Raw genomic sequence first — 12,461 nt, forward strand, 5'->3', positions numbered from 1 at the left:
CTGTGTTGTAGCTGCCACTACCTCCTATGGCATTGAATTCCATGTGTTAATCACTGGGTGAAGAAGTACTTCCTTTTATCCATTCTAACCCAACTGCTCAGCAATTTCATTGAGTGTCCACAAGTTTTTATATTGTGAAAAGGGGATACTTCTTTCTCTACTTTCTCTATCCCATGCATAACCTTGTAAGCCTCTATCATGTCACTCCTCAGTCATCATTTCTCCAAGCTAAAGAGCCCCAAGTGCTTTAACCTTTTTTTTTTAAGGAAAGTGTTCCGGCCCTTTAATCATTCTAGTTGCCCTTTTCTTAAACTTTTTCTAATGCTATACTATGTTTTTGGAGCTGTGGTGACCAGAATTGTACACAATATTCCAAATGAGGCTGCACCATTAATTTATTCTGGGGCATTATAATACTGGCTGATTTGTTTTCAGTTCCCTTCCTAATAATCTCCAGCATAGCGTTGGTCTTTTCTATTTCAATGGCACACCATCTTGACATTTTCAGTGAGCCCTAGATCTCTCTCTTGGTCAGTCTCCACCAGTTTAGACCCCATCAACATGTATTTATAGTTAGAATTTTTGGCCCCGATATGGATTGCTTTGCACTTGGCCACGTTGAATCTCTTTGCTATGTTGACATCCACTTGCCCAGCCTTGACAGATCCCTTTGAAGTGCCTAACAATCCTCCCTGGTTCTCACCACCCTGAACAATTACTGTTATCCCCAAATTTAGCCAAATCTATGTTCTCTCCCCCACCCCCCAATTTACAAAATAATCATCTTCTGCCTTCCTACTCCAAAGGGGAAGCCATGTTAGAATCTGCTGTAGCCAAAAAATAATAGTTTCGTAGCACCTTGAAGGATAACAGATTTAGTACGGCTGAAGCTTTCAGGAGCCTGACCTCATTTTGTCAGGTGCATGAAGTAACACTAACAAAGTGAGCTCTGATGCTTGAAAACCTAAGCCACAATAATTTTATTAGTCTTTTAGGTGTCACAAGACCCTTTCCTACTGTTGCTGAACACTCCTTGGAGGTAGTTAATAAATAAAAAAGAGAGAGAAGAGGACACAGTCTGGAAAATTAGGACTGTGAAAAGGAATGTTCGCCACAGAATAGCTGTGTTGGTACATAGAGGGCATTAAACCCAAACAATGCAATCCTGCAGACATTTGAACAGAGAGAGAGAGAGAGAGAATATAAAGTGCAAATTGCAGCTGACTTATGGCAGCTGCATAGGGTTTTCAAGGCAAATGATCAAACAGAGGTGCCATTCCACATACTTAGGTCCCTGAAAATCAGTGTGCCACAAAAGTAAATATTGAAAAAAGTATTTAGTAAAGGTGAGGAGCACTGGATAATGATGATAGCTTTGATGAGAAACAAAGTTTTCAAGCCTGGCATAGAGGAAAATACAATGGCATAAACAGGAGACCTAACCAAAGACTGAATAGCAGCTCCCCTTGTTTATACATTCATTTCTTTAGTACTAAATTGGAAGTGTCAGAAGTGGAAAATAGGTCAGTTTTCTTGCACTAACGCTATGAATCTCCTGAAAAGATTCAGATCCAGGACATACCTCACCTTACAGTCTCATTGCCCAAAAGGGGCTCATGGTAGATAAGTTTGTGGGGGACAGACTTAAGCAAGAAAGGGAGGATAGAATGGAAGGTTCTGAAAGTACGGACTGGCAAACTGAAGGTGTGCAAAGCCACCAGAGGCAAATACTGAAATCAGTAGCCATGTGGTCATGGCAAAAAAGTAGAAAGAAGGGTTTAGCATGGGCCTTTTGAATTGTTTGTAAGACTGTACCCATAGGTAAAACAAACAAACAAACTTCTAAGGCAGTTGTTTCAGAGATTATATGTTTTTCTTCCTTCTGTATAGAGTTGCTGTTTCATTGAAAATGGCAGCCATATCATACCGTCCTATCAAAGTAATCAGTTTCACATACCAGCTGTCTGAAAATGAATTCAGCCATAGGCCTGAATGCATACAATAAGTAATACCTGGAACCAGCAAAAAAACATAGGAAGATAGAAGCAGAAGGAAGGAAAAGGTTTGAGAGGGCAGGGAAGTTGGGAAGGAAGTGCTGAATACAGTGAAGAGGTGAGAGGGTGGGTATTGAGGCACATGGTGTTCTGTGGTACCATGTACATTGTACAAGATTTAGAAATAGTATTGCTTGTATGTACAGTGTTAAAAAATAAGAGACCACATACAAATCTGTAGGAATGCATAATGCTATATTCTTTAATTTAAAAAATCCTTATTATCCACTCTACTAAACTCTCATAGCTCATACCCTGAAGCATCAGATCTTTAGCACTTCTCTAGCACACTATACTATGCTAAGAATACTTTCAATACGACTGTCATGTGTAAGTGCAAATCATTATACTCTTGAAAATTACTAAATTCTTGATGCCAAGGGAAGTGCAGCAACTAAAAATGTGATACAAAGTGTTTGTTTATGAAGATTTGCTTCAGAATATGTTTCCCTTTGTAGTTCCAGCTCTGTAGGTCATCAGAATCCACTAGTCTAATCTAATCCTCTGTCTTTTACATCTCTCAGTTTTGCTGACAGATTCAGAAATTAACATTCAGGACACTCTTGGTCTTGGCAAACTGGGAGCTCAAGCAGAGAAAGACCGACGGCTCAAAAAAAAGTGAGTGTGCTGGTTCAGTATTCCTTTCAGAAAGGTTTTTAAAATATCCTGCCTCCAGGGAACCCATTTAACACTGATCTGAGTGCTGAAGAACTTTTGTGCTTTGGCCCTGTGCTATTGTAGAACATTTTGAGATGAAATCTCAGTTCAGGTGGGACGCTGTTGAAGGACACTTATCCCATATATGCCCATGCTTTCCTTGAAGATACACATTGCAAGGAAAGATTGTTTAATATCTTTTTGGCAGATTTCCAAAGCTTCACAATCCCTGCCTTTTCAGTAACTTCCTGTCCGCATAGCAAAATTAGAATGGCTAGAAGAAATTTTTGAGGATAGCTACAGGTCAGCTTATCTGTGCAGATTTTTCTGTGTGTCTCGAAGGGCTTTTCCAATGGTACAGAACCTGTTTCCACCCCCCCCCCCTTAGTGCTATACTAGTGTTAGTCTAGTGATGGAGGCCAAAATCCATTGTGCAAAGGCTTTCCTTCTGATGCTTAGCACAGGCAATAAAGCTCTGAATACCAGTTCTCAGGACTTTTTTTGAGCAGGAATGCAGTTCCGGCTGGCTTGGTGTCAGGGGGTGTGACCTAATATGCAAATGGGCTCATGCTGGGCTTTTTATACAAAAAAGCCCTTTGTGAAATGATGGTGACATTAGGGAGTGTGGCCTAATATGCAAATGTGTTCCTGCTGGGCTTTTTCTACAAAAAGGCGCTGCCAGTTCTAGAAGACAACATTGGGGAAAGCCATAGCCTCTATGCCAGGTTGGTTGGCCCTCCAAGTCAAATGGGAGGCTGTTTTGTGAAACAGTATGCTAGATTAGATAGATCTTAGGACTCATCCAGCAGAGCTCTCTTAATGTTGTTTTGTGAAACAGTATGCTAGATTAGATAGATCTTAGGACTCATCCAGCAGAGCTCTCTTAATGTTGTTTTGTTCTTCCAGACATGAGCTTTTGGAAGATGCTCGAAGAAAGGGCATTCCCTTTGCTCAGTGGGATGGCCCAACTGTAGTGTCCTGGTTGGAGGTAAGACTATTTCAAGAGCTACAAATTATTAATAATACTTACTTTGTTCAACTCTAGGACTGTGACAAAATGGAAAAGCTTTCATCCATTGTGGAAAGTGCTCGAGCTTGACACTAGCAGCAGGGCACTACATTTCACTTAAAATATTTCTTTGCTGCCTTTTCACCCAACTTAGGTGCCCACTGTGGTGAATATTCAAACGTCCTGAACTTTAAAACATGAAAATAGTATATGTATATTTAAAATGCATTTAAAATACTGAAAACAAAACTTATAAACATAAACACATATAAATACATCAACATAGAGGAGGACTAATAATATCTTCAGGACTGCCTCTCCCCATATGACCCCCCCCCCCCCCCCGTACCCTGGGCTCTGAGGTCTGCTGCTCAACATCTTCTCATAGTCCCTGGTCCTAAGGATGCCCAGCTGGCTTCAACAAGGCCCAGGGCCTGTTCGGTCCGGGCCCCTACCTGGTGGAATGAGCTCCTGCTGGAGATCCAGGCCCTGCGAGACTTATCAAGGTTTCGCAGGGCCTGTAAGACGGAGCTGTTCCACCAGGCTTTTAATTAATCCAGTGGGCATCCTCTGAAAGTCATCACTTCTTCCAGCATTTCACCATTATGGTGTTATGTTATGCTACTAGCCATCAGCCGCATGCTGTCTACTGCCTATGTCTAAAATTGTTTACTGTACTGCTCCTGTTTTGTAATGTCTGTTTTATGGTTATTGTTTAAACTCTGTTGTTTTATTGTTGTGATCCACCCTGAGCCCACTTGCAGGATAGGGCGGGGTATAAAACACAGAAGTCTTCACCCACTGGCAAAAGACAATGATAGAGAGAGGCAGACAAATCTTCCTCCAGTGGGAGTTCCAAATTTTGGCAGCACTAAACAGGATAAAAGTTATTAATAAGACCAAAAGCATTAACCTTATTCCAAATTACCTTTGAGATGCCAAATCTGATTGGGTATGTGTCATTGTGACATTATCACGTTGACTGTGTGATCCCCAGTTGATCAAAGAAGGGAACAGGCTGCAGACATCAATGAACAAGATGAATAAGGGAGAGGGTGTTGGGGATTTTGGCCACTTCTAACCAAAAATGTTCACATATGAGCACTGGGTGCAGTCTCATTCCTATATGAGTTACATTTTTAATCTATTACAAACATTCCATCCTTTACGAGATTTTCCTTCAAGCTGAGTATTCAACATTTTAATGAGAAAAATATTCTGATTGTCTTCATTTCTCCTAGTAAAAATCATCTGTGTCCAACATAAGAAAAAGTTGGAAAGAATGTTAATAATTTGGTGTACCTCCTTGAACCATTGAATGTGTGCATGAGCCCATCTGTGGTTTTCTTTGTTGCAGCTTTGGGTGGGCATGCCTGCTTGGTATGTTGCAGCCTGCAGAGCCAATGTAAAGAGTGGTGCCATTATGTCTGCCTTGTCAGATACAGAGATACAGAGAGAGATTGGCATCAGTAATGCCCTTCATCGGTTAAAACTGCGTTTGGCCATTCAAGAAATGGTATCTCTTACAAGCCCTTCAGCTCCTCCTACCTCAAGAACAGTAAGTGTTGCATGTTGCATTCTTAAGATTAACAGGTCTTCCCTGCTGAGCCCTATGGGGAATGGGCGGAATAGAAATATACTAAAATAAATAAATGATAAAAAGCTGGTGTTACTAATTTCCCTTACCGTGTAAAGGGCTAAAACCCAAATTCCAGAGCCTTTCAGTAAGACACAAAGGCATGGATGATAGCTAGCATCAAGCATTCTGCTTACTTGTTTCCCATCTCTTCTCAAAGAGGGCATAGTAAGCCCTATTCTTCATGTGAGGTTCTTAAGATAAGCTGGTAGCAGTGCCTGTGTGTCAGGCTGTTCTCATGATCAGTGGAAGTAGCCTGAATCTAGGTCACCAACTCTGTTGGCTTTATTTGAAGAGAGCTTTGCTCTCCCCAAAACTCATGTGCTTGCTTTGGGCTTCTTAATTGCCAGAACGTTGTATTAGATTTCTCATTTCCCCTCATTGCTGTAAAACTGGGGTCCCCAATGTTATGCCCACAGGCCCCGTGGTGCCCACCAACACCTTTTTGGTGCTCACTAAATGTTTTTAGTAACTGGGTGTGGACAGGTGCAGCTTTTGCCCAGCAAGGCTTCTGAGTGACCATTGGAGATTTGATTGCCTGTGCAGATTTTTAAAAATGGTACTTTGGGAGCAGCTGCCACCACAACACAAGGATCTTCACTTTGTGGCTGAAGATAAGCTGTGGCAGCCATTTTGTGGCTGGCTTTGTCTCCCACGGTGGCTATTTTGTGATTGTGCCCACTATGCTATGTCTAATTTCCAAAAGCACCCGTGGGCTCAGAAAGGTTTGGGAACCCTGATCTAAAGGAAAAGGAGATGGGTCAGCATAAGGCAGGACTGTAGGACAGGCCAGGAGGCTGGCCAGTTATTAGAAGTGCTAAAGAATGTACAAGCAAGAAACTGAGAAAACAAAAACAGAGGCTGTCGTTGCTGCAGTCATGACGTTCTAGAAGAGGCTTCCATCACCTCTGTTCCTTTGAAATGTTACATATCCCTACCACCAGGGAGAAAAGTGATCATTGTTAAAAGTATCAGAATTCATTACCCTGAGAATCTTTGTCTTGTGGGTAAATTGGGAGGACTTTTCATAGCATCTTTGTTATGACAGCCGCTGAAAACTTTATCTACATATCAACAGGCAGTTTAAGCCTACATATCAGGCTTAAATTAGGATGGGTGTCAAGTTAAAATGCTTGTCTTCCTTGCCTATTCACCTGTCTGATCTTTCTCCTTAGTCATCGGGGAATGTCTGGGTCACACATGAAGAAATGGAAACTATGGCCACTTCAACCAAAACGGTGAGTCTCCTTTGGATAATAATGGTTCAGTATCCATTTCTTCATCCATAGCAAACTGGTAAGGGATGACAGTTTGCATTTTAAAAAACTTTTTGAGAATTAATACTGCAGTTTACCTTTTATAATATAACCTACCCACAATAAGAGGGTGTTGTGAGTTTGGCACAATAAGAGGCTGTTGTATGAATAAGAAATTTTTTTTTGTTCATGGACTGCAAGTGTTGAGCTTCAAGTCAGAGGTAGCAATTGTGTCCCTTGCAATTTGCATCCGTTTCAATTTAGATACAGATGACCTATTTAATAGAAAACTTGTTTGTGTGTATGGTAACTTAAGTTGTTCTTGTTGAAGCTCTTTTTCTACACGGTGCGGTCTCATTTGGAGTACTGTGTGCAGTTCTGGTCGCCGCACCTCAAAAAGGATATTATAGCATTGGAGAAAGTCCAGAGAAGGGCAACTAGAATGATTAAAGGGCTGGAGCACTTTCCCTATGAAGAAAGGTTGAAACGCTTGGGACTCTTTAGCTTGGAGAAACGTCGACTGCGGGGTGACATGATAGAGGTTTACAAGATAATGCATGGGATGGAGAAAGTAGAGAAAGAAGTACTTTTCTCCCTTTCTCACAATACAAGAACTCGTGGGCATTCGATGAAATTCCTGAGCAGACAGGTTAAAACGGATAAAAGGAAGTACTTCTTCACCCAAAGGGTGATTAACATGTGGAATTCACTGCCACAGGAGGTGGTGGCGGCCACAAGTATAGCCACCTTCAAGAAGGGTTTAGATAAAAATATGGAGCACAGGTCCATCAGTGGCTATTAGCCACAGTGTATGTGTGTATATAAAATTTTTTGCCACTGTGTGACACAGAGTGTTGGACTTGATGGGCCGTTGGCCTGATCCAACATGGCTTCTCTTATGTTCTTATTGGTAAACATTCAAATTCTAGGAGTCTGGCAATTGACTGTACTATTACCAAGCCAGCATTTGTGCTTTGGGACTAATGAAAGTCAAGTACAGGCATCTTTCTCTTGCTAAATCATTCTATACTAAGGCCAAAGGTCTTTAATAGGGATGAGCATGAATTGCATTTTTGTGTTTTGGTTTGTGGCAGAACTGATATGCTGATTTGCAGACTGAACTGATTTGTATCAGTTTGTGAGCCATTTAAAGTCCAGACCCCTGCTTTCTGCTCTCCACAGCTTTTTACAGGGGACAGAAAGCAGGGTTTCCAAGCAGCTGAGCAGTGGTCCCTGCCTCTCAGCTGTTCAGAAACCCTTGATTTCTGCTCCCACAGCTTTTTGCAGGGAGCAGAAAGCAGTGGTCTAAGGACTCCAAGCCATTCAAGTCAACGGTTGCAATTGTGTCTCCAAGAAATTGTGTTTCCGAGCCATTTAAAGCTCAGTCGCTTTCCGTGAATCACGACAAACTGCAGCAAAATTTGTGGAAGTTCTTCAGTTCACGAACATTGTTTTTTGAACCACGAACCAGCCACAACTCATGATGAACTTTAGTTCATCAGCCAGTTCATGCCTATCCCTAGTCCTTAATCTGTGCAAGAACAGAGAAAAGAATAAATAGCATATTGGATACATGAACACATGAAACGTCTTATGTTTATCAAAATCAGTATTGTCTACTCAGACTGTCAGTGGCTCTTCAGAGACTCAGGTACAGATCTTCCATATTACCTACAACCTGATCCTTTCCACTTTTCACTGAAGGACTGAGCCTGCGACCTTCTGTATGCCAGGCATACTGAGCCATACTGCCACTGAGCCATGGCCCCTTCCACAGGACTTACATTGAGCAAATGTTCCTAATGTAATATGTAGCTACTAGAAGTTATCCCAGAGTCACTTGTAGGAGCACTGCACTCCCAGTCCTTTTGGAATAAAAGCTGTTGCTTTTCAAAAACGGTTTATCTCTGTGTTGTGAACTTACTCATCTGCCTGAACTGCACATGCATTGGTGTCATATTGAGCTGCGGTTGCCAACTGTCATGGAGAAAAATGACCTGTCCCTTGTAATAGAGGCTTAATATATGGAAATGGGTAAGTGAAGTTTTTCATAGCATGGAGGTAAACAACATCCCACTAAGCCTCAATTGAAGAGAAGTCATTTTTCTCCAGGTCTCTTAGCAAACTGTTATGTGGCTAGAGCATATCTAGGTTTCTTAAGCTTAGCCTTTGGAAGCCCAAAATTATGATCACAGCGTGATATTCTATAGTTTGATTTGCTAAAGAATGGGAGTCTCAAAGGGAAGCATTATGCCTCCATTACATTACAGCCTCTGTGTGTAAATATCTGGTTGGTTTGTTGCATTGTCTACATTTTTTCACAGGTGTTTGTCCTCTTTTGTATCTGAAGTATTTTCAGGCTATGTATGGTAGTGGTAACTGACTTTGCCTATTGTTTTGTTGACATGCTACACTGTTACATTTAGGACACTGAGGAGGGCAGTTGGGCACAGGTGAGATTCTTGCATTATCTTGTTTCGTGTTCACTATAGTTAGGAACATGGAGCTGTGTGAATGGGCAGAACTCAGAAAACCTAAAGTGAGGAGTGACTCTATGAAACTTATATTACTTTGTTGTTTTGAATACTTATTTCCCTAAGATTGTTCCCAAACATGCATCACTGAAAGTTGAAGGAGGACAGATTCAGAAATCTGTTTTGCTCTTTTCCTTTGTTGTGCCTTCTATGTAAACTTTTCATAAGTCCTCTTGATACAGTATATGCATAATATTGCCAGGTATATAACATATATACAAAATGTATATTCATACTCTAGAAAGCTGCTTTCCAAACTGTAACATAGATTGTTGACTTCATTGGAGCTACCTTAGTGTAAACAGTCAATGAATAGCCTCTTTAAAATACTAGAGCAAGTATCAGTAATAGGAGTAATATTACAGGCTTTTCTAAGTGCAAGACATAGGATTATTGGACCTTTACAGAAGTGTCCTAAATTTCATCCCATCTGTGACGATGGACCTGGCAATTGCTTCTGAGGAGCATGCACTCAGTCTTTGCTTTATTTTTACAGACACTAGCTTATGGTGACATGAACCACGAATGGATAGGGAATGAATGGCTTCCTAGTCTGGGTCTCCCACAGTATCGTAGCTACTTCATGGAGTGTCTTGTAGATGCAAGAATGTTGGATCATCTGACTAAGAAAGATCTCAGAGTGCACCTGAAGATGGTAGACAGTTTCCATCGGTAAGCAAACTCTGTAGACGTAGACATTAAAAAAAAAAATCCCAGTAGAAGTCTTGTTGCAGTCAGCTTGTAGTGTGTTTCCTATGTCCATTTTTCTTAGGTTTTGTGGAGTCTATTTAAATTCCTTCAGGCAACTAAAAATCAGCACCACTTTTCCTCTTTTTAAAAGTGAAGTACTCTGATATGATACATAATGTAGAGACTATTAGAAGCTGAGACTGATGCTAAGAATTCCATTATTTTATTAGTGCTCATAGATCATAGGTCATAAGCAAAACAGAGAAGAAAAAAGAAAAAAATAGTAGTATACAGGTAAACATGGGAAAACCCAAAAGTACAGAATTATAAATAAAAGATTTACATTAAAAGGTAATACCATTAAATGCCATAGACAAAACTTCTGCAAATTTAAGAATCACATTTGTGTCAGTATCATGTAATATTTTAGCTACAATCTCTTGCTGTACAGCAGGATTCCATTTTGGGATGTAAATTGTGATCCACTTGTCATGGGCAGTATTATATTTGTTGCAATTGATAGAGGGAAAGTGCCAAATGGTATCTAATTTCCTGGATTTGTAATTACAAAGCCACTCAAAGAATGGAGTCCCTGAGAATCTACCTGCTAGTCCTCCTAGTGGCCGGACATTTAGTCTTGCCTTAGAGAATAGTATTCTATATTTGGTAACTGTTAAAAACTTACAGTAAGCAAGTAGATTCTTTGGAATTGAAAGGGTCAGATTATATAGGGAACATACCCTTGGAGCTCTACAGCCAGTGCTGCATTTAGCAAAGTGTAGTATGCTAGATTTAATCTGTTTACATGCAGAGGAATATTCCATTTAATTGAAGAGCTCAAAGGAGAAGCCCATTCTCTGTAGCCCATCATCAAGTAATTTTAGCCTTGAGCTTCAAAAGCCCACTCTAGAGAATAAAAAAAAATGTAGTCTGAAGAAGAATGTGGCTATCCCACCTTTGGCCTCCAGAGATTGTTCAGCAAATTCCAAATGAAGTTATGTATTGAACAATGATTGGACAATAAATGTAGAAACAATGGACAGTGGTTGGACAATGAACATAGAAAGGAGTTTATACAAGAGTCTTATCATTGACCTTATCATATGCCATGTAATATTGAAGGGGCTACCTTCTCCTGAAAAGCCCAGATAGCAGCAGGTACATAGTTACCTCCTGAGGTCCAAATGAATCTCAGGAGAGCTGACAAATGTACTGACACTAACTTCTTAGCAGCAGTAATATGACTGATCCAGGACAAATTATAAGAAAAAAGGACACAGAGATAGCAGATGCTGTTCAACTGATCAATTGAATATCCAGAGAGAGAAAAAAAGAGTGTGGCTCTGCTTCTGCAATATAAACAGTACAATGTTTCATCAGCAACATAAATTGCTATAGATATTTGCCATAGTGTTAATAACTTCTTGGAACCAGTTGTGACTGAAAAATGGCTTTGAATACAGAATTTGTCTTTTATTGCTATAATGCATCACTCAAGTAATATCCAGCTTATGAAGGAGGCTATGAAAGGTCTTCTGGTAAGCTAGCAGTAAACTCTTTGTTGAAATCTTGCAGAACAAGCCTGCAATATGGTATTATGTGCCTGAAGAGACTGAATTATGATAGAAAGGAACTGGAGAGAAGGCGGGAGGAGAGCCAGCATGAAATCAAAGGTAGGTGACAAAGTAGAGATCTTGAAGCAAGCTGCAAAAGAACCAGTCTCTCATACCAAATTCTTGGTGCCATTTTGGAAATAAAGTGACTCCTACTACAAACACAGCATTTGATACTGGATTTTTGGTAAAGATTTGATTAGCACAAAATACGTGTTTGGAAAAAGAGTCATAATTTATTTCCTGAATTAACTTTTTCCTTATTCATTCTCCCAGTTGTCTATCCTGCTAACTTTCCCCATACAAGGGAAGTAGAAGCCTGGTAGTTCAGGAGACAGAGAGCCTCCAGAATTAGCTTCCATGGAGAATTGACCCCAGGGTAGAACTTTAGCTAACAATTTAGTGAATGGTTTCTTCATCTAGGTGGAATTGCCTTGGGCTTTTGAGGAAACAGAATAGTGGTAAATTTTAGTCGGTTTAGTTGATTCTGTCTTTTAATACATCAGGTAAATGTTTCTGTTTCCAAAGGCTTCAAATATATTGGCACATTTCAGAAAAGTCATAATTTAACTTGAGCAATTAGGTAAGTTGGAGTATAGTAAAGATGACTGCTCTTCATTAAATTGAAGGCTGGTAAAGTATTTGTTTCTGTTGAGGACGCTGAAAAAGATAATTAATTGAGTTCTTATTTAGTAGATTTAATTGATGTACATATATTCATTTCAGCTGAGGATTGTTTTTCTGGCAAAAAAGGTATAGTGAAGAGAAGCCATGTTAGATCATGCCAGTGGCCCATCCAATCCAACATGCTGTGTCACACATTGGCCATAAAGCAAGTGCCATTAAAGGCAGAATATAAATTTAACAGAACATAAATATCTTCTTCGTGGTCTCTGTGCTTCACACTCATGGGATAGAGCACCTGCTCCGATCCCCGAATCGGTACCTAAAAAGCCCGGGATTTTTTCGCGCTTGGCACCAACGGGCATGCGCAGGCGTCCCAGTGCGCATG

General features: G+C 40.4%; 1 protein-coding gene across 6 annotated transcripts in view; it reads left to right on the forward strand.

Moving 5' to 3' along the window:
- PPFIA4 (PTPRF interacting protein alpha 4) overlaps positions 1–12,461 on the forward strand; it is a 285,024-nt gene that overhangs the window by 218,487 nt on the left and 54,076 nt on the right. For 4 of the 6 annotated variants that reach the window (XM_060231094.1, XM_060231093.1, XM_060231095.1 and 1 more), the window contains 7 exons: positions 2,579–2,672; positions 3,618–3,699; positions 5,078–5,278; positions 6,532–6,594; positions 9,039–9,065; positions 9,643–9,818; positions 11,412–11,509. In XM_060231094.1, coding sequence (XP_060087077.1) covers positions 2,579–2,672; positions 3,618–3,699; positions 5,078–5,278; positions 6,532–6,594; positions 9,039–9,065; positions 9,643–9,818; positions 11,412–11,509 — 741 coding nt within the window. The remainder of the gene's footprint in view (positions 1–2,578; positions 2,673–3,617; positions 3,700–5,077; positions 5,279–6,531; positions 6,595–9,038; positions 9,066–9,642; positions 9,819–11,411; positions 11,510–12,461) is intronic. The other 2 variants (XM_060231097.1, XM_060231098.1) reach the window with 1 other exon arrangement.

Source organism: Heteronotia binoei, chromosome 2 (assembly GCF_032191835.1).
Source record: "Heteronotia binoei isolate CCM8104 ecotype False Entrance Well chromosome 2, APGP_CSIRO_Hbin_v1, whole genome shotgun sequence".
In the NCBI taxonomy this organism is placed as follows: Eukaryota; Metazoa; Chordata; class Lepidosauria; order Squamata; family Gekkonidae; genus Heteronotia; species Heteronotia binoei.